This window comes from Camellia sinensis, chromosome 3 (assembly GCF_055761805.1).
Source record: "Camellia sinensis isolate YWXY chromosome 3, ASM5576180v1, whole genome shotgun sequence".
Lineage (NCBI taxonomy): Eukaryota > Viridiplantae > Streptophyta > Magnoliopsida > Ericales > Theaceae > Camellia > Camellia sinensis.
The window spans coordinates 200,968,325-200,994,275 of record NC_138963.1 but is presented as its reverse complement, the minus strand read 5'-3'; the positions used below and the strand labels follow the sequence as shown (position 1 = coordinate 200,994,275).

Sequence of the window (25,951 nt, the reverse complement as noted above, 5' to 3'; positions counted from 1 at the left end):
CCTATTTTGTGTTAGAGGGTTGTCTCTCCCTTTTGTTTCTTAGCTTGTATAGCTTTTTGTGCCATCTTTCAAGGCTTTCAAATCAAACTTTTTGGGTCTTTTTACCACTAAAACTCAGAGGTTTTTCAGTGACAGAAACCATGTTTTGAGGTCCAAAATATGAGGGGTTGGCCTCCCTTCCTTGTATCTTATTTTTATGAGTAGATAGCCTAACATGTGAACATGTTTTTCTACCATTTTATGACTTGATCTCAGCATGTTTTTGCTACTTTTTTGACTTATTTTGCCTTTGTTTGGGGCTGGTTAAGTCACTTGGGGCTTGCTTTGTATGCTTGTAGTGCAATTGTGCTTGCTAGTCTAGTTTGTGCTATGTATTAGCCTCTCATTCTAACTCTTTCTAGCCTACTTAAAGCATGTTTTAGGACTTCTTTTAAGTTGTTTTAGGACTGTTTTGGACTATTTGTCCCCTTTGAGCTTTGTATTGTATAGTTGTAGTGCAAATGCCTTCACTAGCTTTGTGTTTTAAGGCCTCTAACATGTGATTGCATGCGATAGCATCATTTAACATGTGATTTCAGTGCCTATATCTCTGTCACACTCTCACTTATATCACTCTTTTATTGCTTTTGAGAGTTGTGTTTTGTGTCTTACTTGTGAGCTAACAAATGAGCATGTTTTTCTTGCTTTTTATGCTTCAGTTTCAGCATGTTTTAGCCACTGTTTTGGCATGTTTAAGCTTTGTCCAGAGCTGGTTTGGTCATTTAAGCTTGATATTGTATGGCTCTAGTGTAATGCTCTTCACTAGTTTTGATTCTTTTGGCTTTTAACATGTTGTGCATGTGTGGCTTGCATGATTTAGTGTCTTTTGCATGCCATTTCAGCACTAAAAAGTCTGGAACTCCCTCATTTCTTCATTTTTTCATTTGTTTTGAGGGTTGGCTAACCTTATGATTGCATTTAAGCTTAAGATAGAGCTTGTGCTCAATGGCTTTAACCCTCTTTTGAGGGTTCCTCCTAGCCAAAGGTATGATCTCTCTTATGTCTTAAACCATCCTTTGGCTGACCCCTCTCTCATTAGAGGATTCTCACTTTGGACTTAACTGGTTAAAGGACTAATCGGTAATGTAAAATGTGTAAATAAAATGAACCAAGTAAAACATGACCAAGATAAACATATGTGTTACATTGCATGTGTTTGGATCGGGCGTTAATCCAAACACGAGAAATGAGGGACGTTTCATACTCAAAGTGATGAAACGTGTCACGTTTCTTGGTCGCCATCACCCTTGATCATGCATGATAGGGTGTTCGCCATTCGAGTCTTATGTGTGCATTCATTAAGCTTGTACAAGCTTGGTTCTTTGGCCATCATGCATGGAAATGCTTGGTTGATGACTTGAGAGACAAGTGCCACACTTCCTTTGAGCTTGAGAAATGATGAGGGTGGCAGTACACACATTCCTTGAAAAATATATTGATTTGCCTCTGTTGCTCTCTGTTGCAGCAAAAACAGAATTTTGGGAAAAGGGGTGGCCGACCGGCCACTTGAGGTAGCCGACAGACCATTAAACTAGCCGACCGGTCAGTGTTTATGGTCGGCAGCCACCTTTTCTGGCCGACCGGCCACCAATGAGTTTTTGTGCAAAAGTGTTCCTGTTTTGGAGCTGTGGCAATTTGGGGGTTGGCATAATTTTCAAACGTCCAAAGATATGCAAACAGAGGCATCTAAAGGCAAGGTGGTGGATTTTCGGAAAGAAGCCAACCGAGCATGCATGTCTCTCTCGCCCACGAGGCCACTTTATTAGCTTAGCATAGCTAGTTATTCAATTGTGTTGTAATAATTAATTAGCTAGAATAGTTAATTAGTTGGTCTGTAATAATTAGCTTAGCTTAGTGTAGCTTAGCTTATTTATTCGGACCCTCCTTCGAGAAGACGCAATGTTGTAATAAGTGCACGTGTATGTGTGCACGTCTTCCAACCCCATGTCTTTCTCCTTTTTATTTTATCCACTTTCGGTGGTTAGATTAGGGCACGTTTTGATTAGCATACCTTATGCTTGCATGTTTGCATCATTCATTTGTCTTGCATGCACCGGGCTCGGCGCATCATTCAAACTCCATCATATTTCAATACTTCTTTAAATACATGTATCAAATTGTCACATTCATATGCCATCTTAGGTAGCCGAGCCTACTTAGTTGCATTATTGCATGTGTTGCATTAGGCATTTTGTATAGTTAGGATCATGCATTGTTTCTAACTAGTTTTCTGTTTTGGCTTGGAGTATACTGTAAGTTTTTACGCTTTAGCATACTTGCATGAGTGTAAGTGATTGCCATGATAGCATGCTTGCCATGAGGCTATGTGCTTAATTGATTAAACTGCTTGAATGCCTATGGATGAAGGCTTTACTACTTGAATCGGAACAATTCATCAAATGAGAGTTTTAAGGCCACTTTGTGAAGTGGCAAATCATGTTTTAAGCCCATCATGTTTGGTGGCAAATCCGCGTTTTAGCCCACTTGAGGGTGGCAATTTCAAACCATTTTCGAAAACAAACATGAGTTATTTTGTTCCAATTCTTGTGATTTAGTCTATACTTGTATGTTGTGGGCATCACGTAGTAAAATTAGCTAATAACCGGAATAAGAACACATGAGGTTTATAAAACAACATATCATGTTTAGCAGAGGTCGATCTTTGATCGGGCGAGCAGGGGTGCTCATTTCATGACCTTCTCCCCTCGTACCTAATTTCCCGAGCCGAGCCAACTTTGGTGATGACGGACACGTGGCCTTTGGCACGAGTCATGGTTTCCTAAATTTCATAAAAATAAAATATTTAGGTGGCAACTCTGTAATCTAGTAAAGTAGTCCATTTTTTGGCATTATTTGATTGAAAATCAATTTTTCAAAATGTTTGCCAGATTTGGACTCTTTGGTGTATGTTAGTCTCACATTGCACTTTTTTAGATTAGATTCAAAACCGTGACAGGAGTCCGAACTGTAGGACGAATTTGAGCCACTCCAAAAGGGGGCGCGCGAAGAAAGTCGAGTCTACAAATGGGTTGTGATGTGTTGTGATATGTAGGAAAATGACTCGTGGACATGTTTATACTTTTAGGTAAAGTTAACAAAGGATTCTTGAAAAGACTTTTGTTTGAAAAATATATTTGACTAATACAGAAACAAATGAAAGGATTTTTCTTTGAAAAGTTTTCATGAATTTCTTTATGAAAATGGTATTACCTATATATATTGTACTTTGAGTATGAAAAGAGTAAAATGAATTTATATTTATATCACTCTTTAGTATTTCATGACCACATGTATCTAGGGACCTTGTTATTTAGAATCAAGGAAGATTCCTACTGAACTTTGTGTTCATCCCAATTATTTTAACCATTTTTCAGGAACAAAGTTTGGAACGCCGGATTGAGGATTGAAGAGTTTATTGTCAATTATTTGGTCATAGTGTAAATGATAAATGCTTGTTGTAAATGAGAGATTCATGTGCATTTCAATGTGAATTTTGTACATGTATTATTGTTGTATTATTCGAGAGAGAACAATGTTGTTGTTGTTGCCCCATGTAATGGGTGTTTGTAATAATAATTGTAGTTAATTAAATGAACTTGTATTAAAGGTTTTGGTTATAATTTCGAGTAATAAAAATTAGGGCGTGATAGAGGTTGAATAAATCAAGATGTCGTCCACAAAGACGACCACAAAACAACCCAAGTATTCCCGAAAATTTCTATTCATCAAATCCATAAAGGAAACCAACGCATTGGTCAACCCAAAAGGCATTACAAGGAATTCATAGTGGCCATAACAAGTACGAAAGACCTTCTTCTGAATGTCCTCCTCCTGGACTATCAACTGATGGTACCCCGACCTCAAATCTATTTTTGAGAAGCTACGAGACCCTCTAAGTTGGTCAAACAAATCATCTATTTTGGGTAAAGGATACTTGTTCTTAACTGTAACTCTATTCAACTTGCAGTAATCAATACACAACTGCAATGACCCATCCTTCTTCTTTGCAAAGAGAGCCGACGCTCCCCAAGGTGATGTACTAGGGCGAATAAAGCCCTTGTCTAAAAGTTCTTGGAGTTGAATCTTCAACTCATACAATTTGGCGGGTGCAAATCTATACAGTGACATGGAAATCGGTGTCGTGCCAGGCACTAATTCAATGGAGAACTCCATCTCCCGGTGAGGTGGTAAACTAGTAAGATCTTCTGGAAAGACATCCGGATATTCACAAACTAGCGTTGGTAACTCAACACGAGCCCCGTCACTCTCACCATCCAAGAGAGTTGCAACAAGGCCACTAAGCTTGCTCTTATTGTGAGGGTCAACAACTAGCGACAAGGCTCTATCAACTCGATTCCCCAGAAAATAGAAACGATCACCACCCGAAGTGCACACCGTAACTCTTTGACAGTAACAATTAATCACACCTTGATAAGAACACAACCAGTCCATGCCTAAAATGACATCAAAACTCGACATATCTAGCAACACAAAAACAAATGGAAGTCGACGCCCGGCAACTTCTATTTCACAATCACGACAACCCCGGTCTAAATCAACTGTACCCCCAACAAGTGACTCTACTCTAAGTGGTGGCACTAACCGTGCTACCTCTAACCCCAATGTAGAAACAAATGCAGTAGATATAAAGGAATGAGACGCACCCGTGTCTATCAATACATTAGCCAAAGAATTACACACAACAAAAATACCTCTCACAACTGAGGATTCTAACAACTACTCTGGCACGGTAACAGCATACACGCGCCCCTGTGGCCCCTGATTAACTTGCTCCCCTCTCAAAGCATAGGCCTGTTGTACTAACTGAGCCGAAACGACTCCCTGATTAACTCATGAAGCTTGGACTGATTGAGCCTACTGGTGGCTCTGAGTCTGCCTCGACCCTGATGCGCTAGATGCACCTCCCAACTGTGGGCAAGTTCTTTTCATATGCCTCGGCTAACCACACTGATAACAATTAAACCCTTGACCTTTATTCTGAGATTGAGACTGACTTTGAGATCGGTTAGGTGGTGGTAATGTTAACTTCCCTCCTCCCTTCTGTGGGAATGAGAAGGTTTTGTGACCCAGTTGGCCACACTTGAAACACGAGAAGCTACTCGATGCACTTTTTCCTAGACCCGCACTATGCAAAGGAAAATGGATCTAGACTGCTGTGGATATGTGTTCCTGCTCTTCTTGTTCTGCCTATAGTCTCCTTGAGACTCTTGGACTCTTAGCCCCTAGACTTCAAACTCCGAAGCCTCTCCTCCTCGGCTTGTATGGAAATTTCTACGTGTGTCGCCGTCTCCACAAGACGGTCATATTCGCAAATGATATTTTCGACAAGCTTGAACATAATTTTTGTTTTTAAATTCTTTTCAAATTCAATGCAACAGCGCTCTTCCGTTTCCACCAACTCTGGTGCAAATCTGGACAAACTAGAGAAAACTGCCTCAAACTCTGCCATGGGCATGTCGAGGTGTTTGAGGTCTTTAATCTCTTGCCTCAATCTTTTCCTAGCAGTGGGAGATATGTACTTATCTTGGAAAGCAACCGCAAAGGCTTCCCATGTCAGCTCCACTCTACCCTTGGCATATTTCCACCATTGACCCGCGTCTCCCTTAAGGTAGTAACTCGCTAGAGTCACTCTTTGTTCACTATCTTCGATGTGAAGCATCTCAAATGTCTTCACAGTTTGTTCGAGCCACTCATCCGCTTTCTTAGGCTCGAGGTCACCATGGAACTCATCCGGTTTGGCCCACAAGAACTCTTTAGTAAGGAAACTTGCCCTTGGCTTGATTTTCCACCCTCAACAAGTTCATAGACTCTCTTAAAGCCCCTGCCATTTCTCGAGCTAGGGCCCCCATTGCGATTTGACCCGCTTGTCTCGGGGATTCCTGCCTGCCCTACTTGTTCGGCCACATTAGCTCGGCCAGACTTTTCCTCTTGCACCTGAACCTCATGGACAGGTACCTCATGCACACCTCAGCGAGCCCTACCATGCCTCCCGTCTCTACCACCACGAGTTTAACCTCTTCCTGACATCCTATAAATGACAATAGAATTAATTTAGCACACTAACCCACACGTGCCCGCAACTTGCCTTACACGTTTGATCACAATAATTCTATATATTCCTCTACCATATAACAGTTAAATTTCACCCCACATAAGCACTTAGTCATGTCAACACATACAGATTATACTCTTATGATGAGACTCATCCCGTGAAAAATCAATAATTTTTAGTAGAATGAGTACTGATCAAGTATCCTTCTAATAAGACCTCAAGGAATTTAACAGGCGCAAACAACATCCCAAAAGTCCAATCCCATACCGATTTAGTCACATAAGCATGTTATCACATAGTCACAAAATACATAACACTTCCTAAGCATGCTAAATGAACCCATTGTGGTTAAACAACCACTTTCCACGTGCTCCAAGTATTCAAACCCGGTAGCTCTGATACCAAGTTGTAACGCCCCAAATTTCTATCCCAAATGATAATACAACAATCATGGCTCTTTCAAGGAAAACCGAATATAAATCTCCAAACTTACATTACATGATATAATCGTTCTTCATGCAACAATACATTAATCTAACCACAAGTAGAAAAACAAATAAATACCTCAAAGGGTTTACAAGTTTCCAAGGTTTGAGCCTAGTTACACAAAATCATTATTCAAACCCACACACATACAACCCTTGGCTTACACACAAAGTCACAGCAAAATGAAAGTCTCGTACTCTCAACACACATTTCCTCACCTTTAATTAGGCAGCAACACCACATTTTTTCCTACACAAAAATCCCGTAGGGTAAGCATAAAGCCCAGTAGAAGATCCTTAACAAAGTATATATACATTTTATACAAGTCGCAAGAGATGAAATGCACATGCCATGCTATGCCATTTTTGAAGATAAATCACATTTTCGTCTTTTGAAAACCATCATGCGCAATGATGTCATGCAATTTCAGTTGTTCAAAACTTAACAATTTATTTCAAGGGCGGTAAATACGACTCTGGTAATCCCTAGGTCGGTCTGCAAGTAGACTATACAAGTACTACCAAATTATCATTTTTACCGGTATTAACCAGAAGGCTCGACACTTATCCACGCGGGTTTTCGATCTTTCACCCCGGACTCTCAGGCCAACTTATTCAATATCATCTACACCACCTATCAAGACTAACCAACGTATTTAACCCAAAACCATTCTATGAAAACTTATTTCTCAACATTATTTTCTCAATGTAAGTTTTCAAATCAACTTTCAAAGTTTAATGTAATCAAATGAATTGTTATGCCAAAACACAAGATGAATATAAATACTTTTATTCCAATTCATCGTCTATAGCGATCTCGATTTTCTCTCCTTTGGTTATTGTATTCCGGACTTAGGTTCTGTGGTGTTGGTTGTTGTCTGTATCTTGTTTCCATCCTTCAATTCCTTATATTTGAGTTTTAGGATGTGTTGGGCAGGTTTGTAATAGGTTGGTTGTGATTGGGAATAAATGGTTGCTGCCCAGATTTTGGTGTCTTCACTCGAGCAAGGCTTTTGTCACTCGAGCAAGCTCTGTGTTTTAGTTTCTTCGCTCGAGCCAGGGTTCCTTCGCTCGAGCAAGAGTTGAGTGTTGTGTCTGGTGGCTCGAGCGAGAAGTCTTGCGCTCAAGCTTGCGTTTGCGTCTGGTTCTGGACTTGAAGGTTGCATTTCTTGGCTCGAGCGAGCGAGGACTATGTTTTGGATTTCTTTGCTCGAGCGAGATTTTCTTCGCTCGAGTGTGCTTCTGGGTTGCAGACTTGAAGCTTCGAATTGTTGGCTCGAGCGAGGTTTCTTTGTGTCTGGTCGCTCGAGTGACCATTCCTTCGCTCGAGCGAGCCTCGAATATATCAGTTGGAAGCAACGGGTTACACTTCACTTTTTCATCATCTTCTTTTGCACAAACCCTAGCCCCAACTGCTCCTCTCTCTATACATTCTCTCTCTCTAAGATTTCATCTATTTCAAGTTTTCTAGTACCCTAATCCCTTTGCAAGAAGTGTGGAGCTTGGTGTGGGCTTCGTTTCAATCCGAAAAAGTTGGTGTTTGGAGCATCTCGAGTTTTCACCTCCATCTCCTTTGAGTCTTTTCTGTTGAGGTAGGGATACCCTACTCCATCTTATGGGTTTTGACATAAATTTTAGTCATTTTAAATAGTTGGTGTTGTTGAGTAATTTTGGAAAAAGTTGGGGTTTGATGTGTAATTTATAAAAGAAGGGTTTTGTGTTTTAAAAACTCCATGTGTATGTGAGACCTTGGAAAATGGTATTATTGTGGTTAAATTGAAGAAATTGAACCTTAGGGTTAATATTTGAAAAATGGGTGAAATGCCCTAGTTATGTGGAATAATTAATTTGGGGAAAATGTATAATTGAGTGAGAATTCATGAAATGGAGAAGTTATGAAATTGAATGGTGTAGTTGGATAAATTAGTCACTCACTTATGAAAATGTTGGTAATTTATCTGTTTGATAAATTTATTATCTGTTTAGAGAAAACTGCTTTGGGCTATCAGTGGAGGATAGTCTTGATTGTTGTAAACATTGCATGTTGATTAGGAAAAACTGAAATTAATCACATTGAATATGACGGTTGGAATAATACATCGAATATGTGTATTGATTGATCATTGTATATGATAAATGGTTAAATACATTGTATATGTATGTTGCATGGGAGGAGATAGGGGATGTACTCCATGGTTTGGGAGGAGATAGGGGATGGACTCTCAAACCTGTTTGGGAGGAGATAGGGGATGGACTCCATTGGTAATTGAAGTATGGAAGTGTTTTAATATGAGTTATAATCTCATTTAATTGTTCGGCCAGGTTCTGAACCATGTTTATGAATAAAAATTGTTTAAGCGAAGGAAAGTGGAATGAAAAAATGAATGTATCTATTGTTGAATTGAAAAGTGTTGTAAGTTGATTTATAAGTGTTAACCATCGATCGAATGCTAATATTTTAGTTATTTCTCATAATTGGTTTAGTACATCTCTACTGGGCATTGGCTCACCCTATATGGGACATCATTTTCAGGTTCAGGTGATATGCCACCTCCAAGGACGTAGCTTAAGAGGCTTAGAGGATGGGGGATCTTTTGTTATTCTCTTTTTGGTATTACATGTAAATTCAAGCCAAGGGCTTATTTTATATAAAGAATTAGAACTCTTCTTTTGTTGTACCCAAGTGTTGACTTAGAAAGTTGTAAGCCCGTAGGGCATTTACTTTTGATGTCAATATGTAATACTTTTGTACTTAATACTCTGATGAATGGAATTATGCCTTGTTCTCTTATGTCTATGCATGTCAAGGATGTGGGGTTTTATGTATTATTTTGAGGGTGTTACAACTTGGTATCAAAGCGTACCGGGTTTGAATACTCCGGGTACGTGGGAAGTGGTTAGTACCATAATGGGTTTGTCTCGCTTGTTAGAACTTAAATGTAATGTTATGTACTTATGTGATGACATGTTTATGTGGCTATATGGGTATGGAATGTAGTTTCTAGGATGTTGATTGGATCCTTGGGATTTTGAGAGTCTTGTTGGAAAAGCACTTGATCAATGATGTTTCTAACCAGAACTCTAGTAACGCCTCGGGACTGTCATTATCTGGGAACGAAATTCGTAAGTGCTTATGTGATTATGTGCTTACGTGGAATGAATTACAGTTGTCCATTACTTTAGGACGCGAGTGAAATAGCTTCGGCACATTTGTGAATGTGCTAATGTTTTAGTTACCTTTATTAGGATGTTAGGATGAGGATGTGATGGTAGGCAAGGTAGGCCTATGAGGTAGAAGATGCCTATACCGGATGAGATTTTGGCGCAGCAGGAGGGTGTTAGTCAGGCCAATGTGGCCGAGCCAGTAGGTCAGTAGGCCATGAGCGCCTTAGCCCGCGAGATGGCAGGAGCATTGAGGGAATCCATGGACATTCTCAGAGCTGAGAATCAAGTCCAGGCCCATGTTATTGAGGCAGGGCCTTCCTTTCTGAAGAGGGAGTTTTTCTGGTCCAATCCGGATGAGTTTCTGGGGGATCTGAAAGAGCCACTTAAGGCTGATGAGTGGCTTGAGCAGATGACGAAGACATTTAAGATGCTTGGCATCGAAGACGGGGCCTTGAAAGTGACCTTGGCATCCTTCCAGCTGAAGAGAGACGCGGGTCAGTGGTGGAAGTTTGTTCGGGGCTTTATTGGTGGGACTTGGGAGGCTTTCATTGGCGCTTTCCAGGAGAAGTTTTTGTCTCCCGCTGTAAGGGAGAAGTTAAGAGATCAGTTCTGTCAGCTCAAGTTGCTGAGTTCATCAGTGGCCAAGTTTGAGGCCGCATTTACCAGTTTATCTAGGTTTGCACCTGAGCTAGTGGCGTCTGAGGAACGTCGTTGTCTTGAGTTCAAGAAGAAGTTGAGACACGAGCTCAAAGTTAGGGTTGTTGGGTCCATGACTCGGGAGTATGGACGCCTTGTGGATACTACGGCGCATCTTGAGATTATGATGCATGGGGAGGATGAGAGGATGAGAGGCTCCAAGAGGAGTTAGGATGGCCAGGGGGATGGTAGGAGGCAGAGGGGTTCTAACCCTCAGCAGTCCCAGGGTGCATTTGTGAGATCTACCTTTCCAGTGCCAAGTTCAGGCTCAGGGAAGAACAGTCAGGGAGACATTACTTGTTACAATTGTAGTCAATTGGGCCACAAGTCTTCAGCTTGCCCGCAAAGGAGAGGAGGGCAAAGAGCAGCTTCATCTTCGGCTCGACCTCAGAGCCAGAGTTAGGGCAGAGGCCAGCCGCTCTCTTGTTACCAGTGTGGTCAGGCAGGGCACCTGAAGAGGTTTTGCCCGTAGTTGAGTGGCACATCTGGTGTATCTGGTTCGAGGCAGACTCAGAGCCATCAGTCAGCTCAGTCAATTCAGGCCTTGAGGGCCAATCAGGGAGCCTCATCGTCTCAGTCTGTACAACAGTCTTATGCTCCTAGAGGTGAGCGGGTAGACCAGAGACCTTCAGGGCACGTGTATGTTGTTACCGCACAAGATCTTGTACCGGCTCCATCTGTTATGAGAGGTACCTTTTTGTTTTGCAACTCGGTTGCCAATGTGTTGATTGATACGGGTGCATCCCATTCCTTTATATCTACTGCATTTGCATCTGTTTTGGGGTTAGAGTTGGCACAGTTAGCTTCTCCTATTTGTGTTGTATCACCTGTTAGGGGTGAGTTGATTTTGAAACAAAGGTGTCGGGACTGTGATATAAAGGTCGCCGACCGCCGGCTTCCATTCTCTTTTGCAGTTATGGCTATGTCGGGTTTTGATGTGATTTTGGGTATGGACTCGTTATCGTCATACCGGGCTATTATTGATTGCTACTGCCAGAGGGCCACTGTATATACCTTGAGCGAGGATTGTTTTCACTTCTTGGGGGATCGGGTTGGTAGTGTTTTGCCACCAGTGTATGATCCGCGAGAGCAGAGTGAGCTTAGTGGTCTTCTCGCTAGCTTTATGAGTGGTGAGTGTGATGAGATTCAGATTTAGTTATCTAGAGTGGTTTGTGAGTACTCGGACGTATTTCCCGAGGATCTTGTTAGTTTGCCACCCCATCGAGAAGCGGAGTTTTCTATTGATTTAGTGCCCAACACGGCGCCGATTTCCATGGCCCTATATCGTTTTGCCCCAACCGAGTTGAGTGAGTTGAAGATTTAGCTCCAGGAATTGCTAAATAAGGGCTTTATTTGCCCTAGTACTTATGGGGAGCCCCAGCCCTCTTTGCTAAAAAGAAAGATGGGGCTTTGAGACTTTGTATCGATTACCGAAAATTAAATCGGGCTACGGTTAAGAACAAGTACCTTATGCCTCGTATTGATGATTTGTTTGACCAGTTGAAGGGATCCCGTTGTTTCTCTAAGATAGACTTGAGATCGAGTTACCATCAGTTAAGGGTCAGGGAGGAGGATATCCCGAAGACGACATTCCGTATGCGGTATGCCATTATGAGTTTCTGGTGATGCCCTTCGGGCTCACCAATGCACCGGCAGTGTTTATGGATTTGATGAACCGGATATTCCGGGAATTCTTAGATCGTTTTGTAGCCGTTTTCGTGGACGACATTTTGATTTATTCACCTTCTGAGGAGGAGCACGAGGAACACTTGAGAGTGGTGCTTGAGTTGCTTAGAGCCCATAAATTGTATGCTAAGTTTGGGAAGTGTGAGTTCTGGCTAAGAGAGGTTAAGTTCTTAGGCCATGTAGACTCCGGGGAAGGGGTGTTTGTTGATACATCCAAGATAGAGGCAGTGCAGGATTGAGCACAGCCTAAGAGTGTTTTTGAGATCCGCAGTTTTCTGGGATTAGCTGGATATTACCGTCGATTTGTGAAAGATTTCTCCAGGCTAGCTTCGCCTCTGACTAGATTGACACAGAAAGGGGTCAAATTTGTATGGAGTGAGACTTGTGAAAAGTCATTCCAAGAGCTAAAAGTTAGACTTACTACCGCTCCAGTTTTGATTATTCTGGAGAGAGGCTTGGGTTATGCGGTTTATTGTGATGCTTCACGAGAGGGTTTGGGTTGTGTGTTGATGTAAAAGGGGAAGGTGGTAGCCTATGGTTCGCGGCAGTTGAAAATATACGAGAGGAATTACCCTACACACGACCTAGAGTTAACAGCTGTGATTTTTGCCTTGAAGATTTGGAGGCACTACCTTTATGGTGAGAGATTCGAGGTGTTCTCGGATCATAAGAGTCTGAAGTATCTGTTTACACAGAAAAACTTGAATTTGAGGCAGAGGAGGTGGATGGAGTTTATTGAGGATTACGACTTCGAGTTGCATTACCATCCGGGGAAGGCCAATGTTGTGGCCGATGCCCTTAGTAGGAAATCGATTAGTGATGTAGCTTGTATAGCCATCCAGGAGTGGGAAATGTTGGGTGCACTTGGCGAGTTTGATTTGCTTCTGGGCGTATCTGTTAAGTCTGCGGCCTTGTTTTCTGTAGTTGCGCAGCTTACACTTGTGAGTCGAGTGTTAGAAGCACAAGGGAGTGACCTTAAGGCAGAATCCCTCCGGGGGAAAATCTCCAGTGGGAAGGTTGAGAAGGGTTTGACTGTGTATCTCGACCTGAGTGTGAGATACCGAGACCGTCTGTTTGTGCTGGAGTCTTGCCGAGAGGAGGTACTCTGAGAGTTTCACCATTCACGCCTTGCGGTGCATCCAGGAGGCACTAAGATGTATCGTGATTTGGGTCACCAGTTTTGGTGGCGGGGTATGAAGAAAGATATGGCAGTTTTTGTGTCTAAGTGTCTTACTTGTCAGCAAGTGAAGGCCGAACATCAGAGGCCAGCGGATTTGTTACAATCCTTGCCTATTGCCGAGTGGAAGTGGGAGCATGTCACGATGGACTTCGTTGTAGGTCTTTCGAGGACTCAGCGGGGTAGTGATGTTATTTGGGTGGTTGTAGACCGGTTGACTAAGTCGGCGCACTTTATCCCTATACGCGTGATAGATTCGGTACATCATCTTGCTGACTTGTATATTCGGGACATAGTGAGGTTGCACGGGGTTCCAGTGTCGATCGTCTCAGATAGAGATCCACATTTTACTGCTAGGTTATGGCAGAGTTTGCAGAGTGCCTTAGGTACTAGATTGACCTTTAGCATAACTTATCATCCTCAGACTGATGGGCAGTCCGAGCGTACTATTCAGATCCTTGAGGATATGCTTCGAGGTTATGTCCTTGACTTTAGTGGGTCATGGGAGAGGCACTTGCCCTTAGTGGAGTTTGCCTACAACAACAGTTTCCAATCGAGTATTGGTATGGCACCGTTTGAGGCCTTGTATGGCCGACCGTATAGGTCTCCAGTTTGTTGGGTTGAGGTGGGTGATGCACCTTTGTTGGGCCCAGAGTTGGTGCGGGAAACGACGGAGAAAGTTGAGCTTATCCGTAGGAGGCTTGTTACAGCCCAGAGTCGTCAAAAGAGTTATGCCGACCGTAAGAGGAGGCCTTTGGCATTTAAGGTGGGTGATCATGTCTTTCTGAAAATATCACCAAGGCGGGGTTTGATGAGGTTTGGGAAGAGTAGGAAGTTGTCCCCCCGGTTTATTGGCCCTTTTGAGATCCATGAGAGGATTGGCAAGGTTACCTACCGTTTAGCTTTACCGTCGCAGTTGTCCGGAGTGCATGACGTGTTTCATGTTAGTATGCTTCGGAAGTACGAGTCGGATCCGTCTCATGTATTGGATTGGACCGACTTAGAGGTTGATGAGGATATCTCGTACGAGGAGAGACCAGTTAGGGTCTTGGATAGGCGGGATCAAGTCTTGCGAGGCAAGACGATACCCTTGGTAAAAGTTTTGTGGAAACATCACGGGGTTGAGGAAGCCACTTGGGAACATGAGTTGGATGTCCGTGAGAAATATCCGGACTTGTTTGTTAATGTTTAACCATGTATTGGGAATCTTGTTGTATTGATAAACTTTAAGAACACTGAACATGTCTTAAGTGCTAAAACATTGTATATGTTTTGGTTTATGGAAATGTTTTAATGGTTGAGCATGTCTTGAGAATGGAAGTTTAATTTAGCATTGTATATTTTAAATATGTTATAGGAATGCAAATATGTCATTAACATTGAATATGTTATGGAATGGTGGAATATAATATTGGAATTTGTTGAATTTCAAAGAAATGTATGTTGATATGCATATTGAATTATGTTGTAATTGCCTCTTGAATAGAGATGAGATAACCGGTAAAGGGTCAAGATGTTGAATATTGAATTGTATTGTTGTTGGGAGTTGAAAAATCTTGTTTTTGAAACTTGTATCTAATTTCGGGGACGAAATTCTTTAAGGGGAGGAGGTTATAGCGATCCTGGTTTTCCCTCCTTTGGTTGCTGTATTCCGGACTTAGGTTCCGTGGTGTTGGTTGTTGTATGTATCTTGTTTCCATCCTTCAATTCCTTATATTTGAGTTTTAGGATGTGTTGGACAGGTTTGTAACACGTTGGTTGTGATTGGGAACAAATGGTTGCTACCCAGATTTTGGTGTCTTCGCTCGAGCGAGGCTTTTGTCGCTCGAGCGAGCTCTGTGTTTTAGTTCATTCGCTTGAGCCAGGGTTCCTTCGCTCGAGCGAGAGTTGAGTGTTGTGTCTGGTGGCTCGAGCGAGAAGTCTTGCACTCGAGCTTGCGTCTGCGTCTGGTTCTGGACCTGAAGGTTGCATTTCTTGGCTCGAGCGAGCGAGGACTATGTTTTGGGTTTCTTCGCTCGAGCGAGATTTTCTTCGCTCGAGCGTGCTTCTGGGTTGCAAACCTGAAGCTTCGAATTGTTGGCTCGAGCGAGGCTTTCTACGCTCGAGCAAAGTTTCTTTGTGTCTGGTCGCTCGAGCGACCATTCTTTCACTCGAGCGAGCCTCGAATATATCAGTTGGCAGCAGCGGGTTACACTTCACTTTTTCATCATCTTTTTTTGTACAAACCCTAACCCCGAATGCTCCTCTCTCTATACACACTCTCTCTCTCTCTCTAAGATTTCATCTACTTCTAGTGGTCTCCTACCCTAATCCCTTTGTAAGAAGTGTGGAGCTTGGTGTGGGCTTCGTTTCAATCCGAAAAAGTTGGTGTTTGGAGCATCTCGAGTTTTCACCTCCATCTCCTTTGAGTCTCTTCTCTTGAGGTAGGGATACCCTACTCCATCTTATGGGTTTTGACATAAATTTTAGTCATTCTGAATAGTTGGTGTTGTTGAGTAATTTTGGGAAAAGTTGGAGTTTGATGTGTAATTTTAAAAAAAAAGGGTTTTGTGTTTTAAAAACTCCATGTGTATGTGAGACCTTGGAAAATGGTATTATTGTGGTTAAATTGAAAAAATTGAACCTTAGGGTTAATATTTGAAAAATGGGTGAAATGCCCTAGTTATGTGGAATAATTAATTTGGGAAAAATGTGTAATTGAGTGGGAATTCATGAAATGGAGAAGTTGTGAAATTGAATGGTGTAGTTGGATAAATTAATCACTCACTTATGAAAATGTTGGTAATTTATCTGTTTGATAAATTTATTATCTGTTTAGAGATAACTGCTTTGGGCTATCGGTGGAGGATAGTCTTGATTGTTGTAAACATTGCATGTTGATTAGGGAAAACTGAAACTAATCACATTGAATATGACGGTTGGAATAATACATCAAATATGTGTATTGATTGATCATTGTATATGATAAGTGGTTAAATACATTGTATATGTATGTTGTGTGAGAGGAGATAGAGGATGTACTCCATGGTTTGAGAGGAGATAGGGGATGGACTCTCAAACCTGTTTGGGAGGAGATAGGGGATGGATTCCATTGGTAATTGAAGTATGGAAGTGTTTTAATATGAGTTATAATCTCATTTAATTGTTTGGCCAGGTTCTGAGCTATGTTTGTGAATTAAAATTGTTTAAGTGAAGGAAAGTGGAATGAAAAAATGAATGTATCTATTGTTGAATTGAAAAGTGTTGTAAGTTGATTTATAAGTGTTAACCATCGATCGAATGCTAATATTTTAGTTATTTCTCATAATTGGTTTAGTATATCTCTACTAGGCATTGGCTCACCCTATATGGGACATCATTTTTAAGTTCAGATGATATGCCACCTCCAATGACGTAGCTTGAGAGGCTTAGAGGCTGGAGGATCTTTTGTTATTCTCTTTTTGGTATTACATGTAAATTCAAGCCAATGGCTTATTTTGTATAAAGAGTTAGAACTCTTCTTTTATTGTATCCAAGTGTTGACTTGGAAAATTGTAAGCCCGTAGGGCATTTACTTTTGATGTCAACATGTAACACTTTTGTACTTAATACTCTGATGAATGGAATTATGCCTTGTTCTCTTATGTCTATGCATGTCAAGGATGTGGGGTTTTATGTATTATTTTGAGGGTGTTACATCATCTAAGGAATAACACAATTCCCTCTTCTCAAGCATCCTCGACAATTAGCCATTTCATGACTATTTCAACGTTTTGAACAATAATTTCCAAAATGAATAACAATTCTTATATTCCCTGAAATTCATCATTTATATAAATATAAATAAGAAATTTTCTAAACATCTATTTATTTTGACACACAAAATAAATATAACAATATCATTCATGGATTTTCAGTCTTCTAAAAAAAATCTCCAAATTCTACGTTTTCTCACCAAAACTATACAACTTAAATCTTTTGAAAGAAAACTTTCCAAAATCATCTTTTCTTCAATCAACGAAGATCAAAACCCATAAGATCATTTTAAAAGAACAAGAGACAAACCCACTTTCAAAATCGCTCAACTTCTTGAATCAACAATCAATTTTCAAAGCTATCGAAAGATGATTTCGAAAATCATATAAATCTTGCAAAAATATATATATATATATATATATATAACTCTAAGAAAATCCCTACCTCAAGTTTTGAAGAAGAAATGAGATGAAACCCCCAAAATCAACGGTATCGAAACCCGATCTTCACCACACATAACGAAGCCTCAAGATGATAACCCATTTTGATGAAGAAGCAATGGCAAAACTCAAATGGATCTTGAGAAATCAAGGTTTTTGATATAGTTTATGTAGAGAAATGTGGAGAGAAGGGAGAGGAAATGTTTTTAGAGAGAGATATATACAAAAGTGATCTGAAATAGCATATTCATGAACTGATATAACATGGTTTGCTCGAGCGTGGAAAGCCCTGCTCGAGCGTTGAATACACTTTCCCAGTACTTTTGCGGACAAGTCAAACTTTTGGAACAAAACATTCTTCGCTCGAGAGCATAAACGGCCGCTCGAGCAAACAAGCAACTTTGAATGCATTTTGCATTTTGCATTTTTGCTTTGGGGGCGTTACCCCTCGACCTTGCCAGGGTGCTGCCCTCGGACCCCCCAAGGGGCGCTGCCCCTTGGACCCCCGCGAGCTGACCGAGAAGCTCGATCCCCGACCTAGTTAGCGAAGTGGCAAAACATGAAAGATATGCTACAACCCGACACAAACATGAAACATTACCTGTTCCAAACACACCGCTACAACCTAATAACCAAAATAAGGGGGATATAGGGAACTAAGATACCTAACACCATTCAAAACCATACCAACCCGAGCCTGAAACACCACAAAGAGACGGGTCAAAACCAGGATCGCTATAGTTTATAACAAATTAATCAAACTTTAATTGAAGCATTCACATATTGAATTCAATCTGTTTAAAAATTACATGACATTCAACAACGTAATTGCAGTTAACTATTAAACAATAATTAGGTAAAAAATATGTATCTTGAGTTTTTGATTTTCAAATGGATCAAAAAGACCCTATCTACCATTGGTTTTCATTATATATATAACGACTATTATGAGGTTAAAATAAAGTAGTTGATTGTATATTTATTAAGAAATTTGAGATCTATTTGCCTAAAAAACTCCTTTGTGCAGAGGATGTTTTACTGCAGAAAAAGAAGCCTACTATTTAAAAACCTACTTAATTAGTATACTCACTACATACATATATATATATATATATATATATATATATATATATATATAATTAAGTTTAATTATATTTGGATTTGAATCCAACGTCCTCCTTATATATTACAACAAAATAGAACATATAAATTAATATAATTGAAGAAAAAATATAATGAAAAATAAATGAGATTGAACAAAAACTTCCTTCAGAGTCATCAATGTATTCCAAATACTCTTCTCAATTGGTAAAATTTTCTATTAAAAAAAAAATATATGTGTGAACTGCAATTGCATTGCAAAACATCACTCTCTGTTTTGATCTTTTAGCCCGTCGTTGCCACTGTTATTTTTTTCCAATGCATTGTACTTGTAATTTTTTTTTAAAAAATGAACAATAGATTTTGCAGGCACAATCGCATCTATTATATTATTATAATTTCAACAACTAACTTAGATTATGAAAAAAAAAAAAACACCAAATAAACTAAAACTAAAACAAAGAAATAAATCTGTAAAATATATATATATATATATATATATGAGATTTCAAACATGTTTTTTTTCTTTTCATATATATATATAGGATGCTAAAAATCTTACATGGTCAAATCACCTATTTAATTCCTCTGCAAAATTCCTACTTTTCTCTAATCTTTTTGCCCAATTTCGTGTTGTTATGGAAGTTGGGTTTTGAGATTTATAAGTTTAATTTTTTGTAAAATATCTTTGCGTAAGATATAAATCAGATGAAGAAATTTGAATTAGAGTCAAACTGATTTTTTTATCTCTAATATATTTTTCATTTGAAGTCATAAATTAAGGGATATAAATGGATTAATTACTATTTTTTAAAAAATGATTCAATAAAAGTTAGCCAATAAAATATTTTTAAATTATTTAAAAAATAAAATTCTAAAAAAAATAGCATAAAAATTTTTAGCTTCAGATACACTTTCTCATTAAAAATTTCATTTTCTTTAACATATATATAGAGAGACTTTTATCTAATTGTCACATCATTATTGTATTAAATTAAATTCTGTGTGTACGCAATGAGTGGAGACAAACATAAGAGAATGGAGAATCTTTTGTGCAATGAGGATAGCCAAGACAATGCCCATTATGGTAAGATATTTGATTGAAGGAAAATATTTGAGACCTTTAAAAGAAATTTTCTAAATTTAATTTATAATATTCAATCATATAAAGTCAATTTTGATGATATATTATTGTGAGTGAATTTGTAAGTTTTTAATATTTATATTCCTTCAATTATGCTATTGGATGATAATTTTAACTTTTTAAAATTGAAAAATAGGTACATTTTAATGTGTTGGAAAATTCTCTCTCTCTATGTATATATAGGGTCTTAATATTTATATTCCTTCAATTATGCTATTGGATGATAATTTTAACTTTTTAAAATTGAAAAATACGTATATTTTAATGTGTTGGAAAATTCTATATATATATATATATATATAGGGTCTTGTTAATGATAGCAATAAGAATTATATAATACCAATATTTGTAATCCTAAAACATATTTTACATATTCCAAACACTTTTACTTATTTTTATTCATTCTTGACACATTTTAAAACTTTTTATATATATTTTTCAACACTAACAATAGCCTTCAAAGTTGTTTTTAGCATTTTTCTTATATACAAAGAGGTCTTTTGAGGAGTCTTGTAGAAATGTTTATACTTTCTAACATTCCTAAATCAACAAATTCACTCATTTATCAATAACTTTTTAACATGATAATTGAGAAGAGTATGATTTAAAGGCTATAAATAGATTGGGATGGGATGATATAATTTTTGTTACAAAAGACCCAAAACCATGAAAGACGATAGGACAACCACACACAACCTAAAAAGTAGGCAACTGAAGTGGCTTTCTCCTTTGCCATGTTGGGGGGAGGCATGATTGTTGCTTGCTACATTTAGAGAAACTTCAATTTGGCCTTTGCTAATAATCTTTATATTATTTACTTGTTTTGATGAGGCCTTTTATTTTTCTGATAATTACATGCCTCATGGCACAGAAGCCTCTCTACTACTTGGCTCATAGTTGGTCTTGCATCTGTGTTTTCGTCTACACACTGTAATGCCACTTCAACTAATATTTCCATCTTATTTGCGTCATATCTATCCTTCATCATTGGATCTATGATCTCCTCGAGCCACAATTCCTTCGAAACATTTTCATTCATCTTCTCTCTCACCCACGTAACTAGGCCCCTTTGTTCCATCTCCCCTGAATTGTCAGAGGTGTGAGGAACTACCATCGGGCTTTTTCCGGTGACCATCTCCAACACCACCACTCCGTAGCTGTAAACATCAACTTTGGATGTGATTCGAAAATTGAAAATCCACTCAGGAGCCATGTAACCTCTTGTTCCTCTTACTCTAGAGAAGCCTGAGTGATGTCCATCACCTCTGTTCAATAGCTTTGAGAGACCAAAATCTGCAACCTTTGGCTCATAATTAGAGTCCAAGAGAATATTCTGAGGCTTCACATCACAGTGGAGAACCCACTCCAAACACTCATCGTGCAAATAAGCCAAACCTTTTGCAGAGCCTACCACGATATGAAACCTTTTCTCCCAATCAAGGGTATTGGAAGTAAGATTTTCTGCTAAGGACCCGCGCTCCATGTACTCGTACACCAAAAGCCGGTGTTTTCCGTCCACGCAATATCCCCATACCTCTATCAAGTTCATGTGGTTAACTCTTCCAATGGTGCTCACCTCGGCCAAGAATTCATCTTCTCCTTGTTTAGCTTCATTGAGCTGCTTGATTGCTGCAACTCGACGATCAGACAACACACCCTTGTATACCACGCCACTGCTTCCTCTTCCAATCTCTTCACCAAAGTTACGCGTTGCTTTCTTTAGCTCATCGTAGGTGAATTTTCTAAATCCAGTCACGACTTGAAGGTAACTTTGTGTAGTTGCACTTGAATTTTGACGGTTTCTATACAATAAGTACATCACCAAACAAATACAAATAATCTCAACTCCTCCAATAGCACTGGCAAACCAAACCATGAACTGCAATGTCCCATTTTCTTTGGGTTTCTCGTAACTTCTGTCGAGCTGCAAACTATGTGGGTGAGAGTAATTTGAGTTGAATCCTTGAACATGCTTCAGATAAAATGGGATTGAGGCTTTCGGTAATTTTATGTATGTAGGATCTGGAAAATTTGGTGCACGATATCCATTGAAAAGTAGTTTCTTGGGATAGCAGTCGTAAAAACCATTATCCCAGTTAAATCTGTATTGAAACCCATAACAGTCGCAGCTTCGCAAGCATTCATTCTCACACATCTTGAAGGTATAATTGCTACTGAACCTAATACCATCATAGCTATAGAATGCAACATGAGGAAGATGGAGGAAACCAACCTCAGTATCATTGCAAAAGAGACTGAAATTTGGCTCACATCCGAGAGATTGGTCTGTTTCATTTTTAATCTTGTACCCTGGTATACAAGAGCATCTCCTACCAGATTTCTCATGGGGAACATAAGTACACAAACTGTTGGGTCCGCAGATACCATGGATCCTGCACGGTTGAGATTTGGCTTGCCAAGTCACGTTCCAAATTTTGCTTTTCTCGTCTAGACTGTACAGTCGAATGTTGCCATCGTGATCCATTGTTAATCTTCTCTGAATCCCAATTCCAAAATCTGCAGCTGTGAATTGAAAATCATCGCTTGATTTGAAATGGCCCAAGGAGTTTAATACAGCAATTCTGCTACTGTTGTAATTAGACCTTCCAGCCTCCCAGCCTTTTAGCCATGGGTCCGGCCAATACACGCTGAACAGGTCAGGGCCATCATAGACAAGACGGAGGATGTTTTCGTCGCCGAAAAAGAGCTTGTAGAAACCAGAAGAATAATTGGTTTGGCTTCGAGATGACACAAGCTTTGTGTTTCTGGTGAGTGGTTGGTAGGGAAGAAGGGTATCGGTTGGTGACTGAAAACTTTGCCAAAGAATTAAACCCTCCGAAGTAAGAAGAACGAGATTACCAGTGTCATTCAATTGCAATTGCACTGAAGATATTGACTTTGTTTCGGTGGCCCAAACATTGAATTGGCCGGCATCTGTCAAGATGAGATTGCCATTTTTAAGGAGGGAGAGCTTGGATAGTCTTCCATTAATGGGTTGGTCTCGGTTGGCCATCCAGACTGTGGTGTGACTCCCATCAGACAATGGTTCACTGTACCAAATAGCAAAGCAATAAGCATTGACGCCAACAGAGTAGAAGCCTGCCGAGAATACACCGTTTTGTGAAATCAAAACATTGTCCGGCTTCTCCACCGAGAGAGATGAACCTTCACTCATGCTATATATGTATGGTGTTGAAAATGAAAGGGATGGGAATAACAGGATCAATGGAATGATAAGGATCAAAATTGGTGTAGCCATGAAGTGATGATTCTGCATATGAATTTCTTAAAGAATTGTAGTTGTTGTGGAGGTGAATATATATGGACAGTGTATTTGTCTAGCAAAATTTATTTTTTCCCTTTAACAGTGTGTGAACTGGCCCCGTGCCATGAATATTTTGTTAATGTGCGTTGAATATCTATTCGAAAGGACTATTGATCCAAACAGATGGTTTTGAACGAGTCAAATGGTTTTTTCTTTCAAAATTATTATTGAATCTTTTGGACAACTAAGTCATATTTCTCATAAAATGTTCTAAAAAGATTCATTACTCCATAATGATATATCTTATTCTAATTTTATCATTTTCATTTATATAAACATCAAATTTATAAACAATTTTAACTGGATTAAAATTTAAAATTTTAATTACAATAATTATTAATATTATATTAAAAAAATCATAAATAAGAATTGGATTGAAACAAGTATAATACAAAATAAGTCATTCTGTGTGATTTCAAATTATGAATTTAAACAATTTAAAATGGTTAAAATCTATCAAAAGTACAGAGAGTTATGAAAAATAATATATGAAAATTTTATAGATATATTTCTCAATGCATGATATACTTAATGAATCTCATTTTTTTATATTGGTAAAGTAAAATTTTATTAAAAATATGAAATTAAAAGTACAAGAAATAAGAAACACCGAGAGAGATTTGAAAAATACCAATTTTCTTATTACTAGAACTATCATTTATACAATCAATCCCTTAGTCTCATAATTTTTTTTAAAGATTAGAAAAAACAAGAACAAAACGGCAAAAAAAAATAAAATAAAATAAGATAAAATTAAAAAAATAAAAATAAAATAAATAAATAAATAAATAGAACTTAACTTCAAAACAAAATACTTCACACCAAGGATCCTCTAGAGTGAAATTTTCCTAAAGTTTCCTAGAGTGTTACATTGTGTGGTTGAGATTTACTGACAAGTCACATCAGAAAAATTGATGTGACTTGCCAGTAAATCTCAACCACACAATGTAGCACTCTAGGAAACTTTAGGGAAAAATCACTCTAGAAGATCCTTGCTCAATACTTCAACCCAAAAAATCAACCCACGCAACCGAAATCAACCCACGCAAGCCAAAGCTCTGACACCCAAACCCATAGACTATTCAGCAACCAACCCATCTAGAAGCTTCTTTTTTATATTTTTTTTTAAACCAAAGCATGCACTACTCTTCTTTCTTTTTTTTCTTTTTTTTTTTTGTTTAAAGTAAATCACAAATACACTCCTTAAGATTTTTAATTTCATAATAAATCGTCTATTTTATTAATAAATTATCAAGTTAATTAATAATTTTTAATTATGTTAAAAATATATTTTAATTAATAATTTAGATAATTTTATTATTATATAAGAGAGTAATTATAAAATTTACTTTTTTAGTTAATTTTGTTAAATAAAAAAATTCTAATAAGCGGATATTTATAATTTTTTAAATTATAAGAGACAATTTATACGTAAAATAAATTTCAGAAAGTGTGCGTATAATTTTTTTTTTTTTTTTTTTTACAACCCAAGCTATTGTCACCTACCCCTAGAGCTAGAGGTCATCAAATGGCTCCAACCCGGTCCATTCGGTTATGTCCATCTTAGTCCAGTTGACTGCTTATTCTATTTCAAATTCATAAAAGATGATTTGAGAATCAACAATAATTTAGAGTAGTAAAAAATACACCACTAATAATATTAATGTATTAGGAATGATAAAAAAAAAAAAAAAAAAAAAAAAAAAAAAAAAAAGACATAGAAAGTGGGCGGGGCCCACTGCCACATCATTAGTGCTCCCTATAGTACTCCCTTTCTAGTGCTCTCAAGTATTTTTCTTTAAGAATTTGAAAAAAGAGGTATAATCTGAACCCGTCCATTAACTTGTTCCGTAAGAGCTTGCATGGGTAAACTCAACGCAATCATTCCATTAGTCCAACTCAAACTATCTCGCCTAATTTTTATTTATTTATTTAATTATTTATTTTTGATATGTACCCAAGACAAAATTAACCTATCCAATTCAAATTTAATCCATCAAATTATATTATTGCCTATATATATATATATATATGTATGATATTTAAAGTGCACTTTTGGGTTAATGTTTGTAATTTTATTTTGATGTATTAAGGAAAATTTACCCATAAGTCCTAGTTTTTGAAACGTTGAACCATTTAGTCCTAAAAGTTTTCTTATGCTCCATTTAGTCCCATTTTTACATCAACATGATGTGAATGATGTAAATGATCTGATGTTTCATTCTATAATTTCAAAATTTATTGAAATCTGATGAACATTAGATGTTTTTCATCCTATATTTTCAAACATTATTGAAATTTGATGAACATTAGATGTTTGAAATCCAATGTTTGTAACATGACTCTGATGTTATTAACATTGTATCTGATGTTATTAACATTGTAATGGGACCTTTCAGTCTATAAGAAAACTTTTAGGACTAAACAGTGCATAAGTTATTAATTTGGGATTTATTGGTGCATCCCCCTTAATTTAAACTTGTGGGATTTTTGAGGGAGGTAGAACATGATCAAATTCAAGGTAGGTTATGCCAACCTAGTTGGATTTTCTAGCCTTGTGTAATGCTAGTCTTTCTGTTTTTTTTTTTCTTCTTCTCTACTTGTAGGTATTATAAATAAAATTATATTATGTTACTTGATTATTTTTTTGATTATTCGAGGTAGGTTATGCCAACCTAGATGGCTATACTTTATTTCTGTCTAAAACATTTGGCTACCAATCATGCTTTGAAAGTATGTACTGAATTATCAGTACTGTACTTTCTTCTAAAAATTCATTTGCAGCGAATAGATTGAGGCGAATAGATTGAGAATCCAAAGGTAAATCAATCAATGCCCAAGTTCCATTCAACATAAGTGAATTCATTTCATCATTGATGGCTTCC

General features: G+C 38.2%; 1 protein-coding gene across 1 annotated transcript; it reads right to left on the bottom strand.

Moving 5' to 3' along the window:
• Positions 1–20,341: 20,341 nt before the first annotated feature.
• Positions 20,342–23,044, bottom strand: LOC114321139 (putative receptor protein kinase ZmPK1). The gene has a single exon (XM_028268286.2). The coding sequence runs from the start codon at positions 23,016–23,018 to the stop codon at positions 20,556–20,558; it is 2,463 nt and encodes an 820-aa protein (XP_028124087.2). The 5' UTR covers positions 23,019–23,044; the 3' UTR covers positions 20,342–20,555.
• Between the last annotated feature and the right edge of the window lie 2,907 nt (positions 23,045–25,951).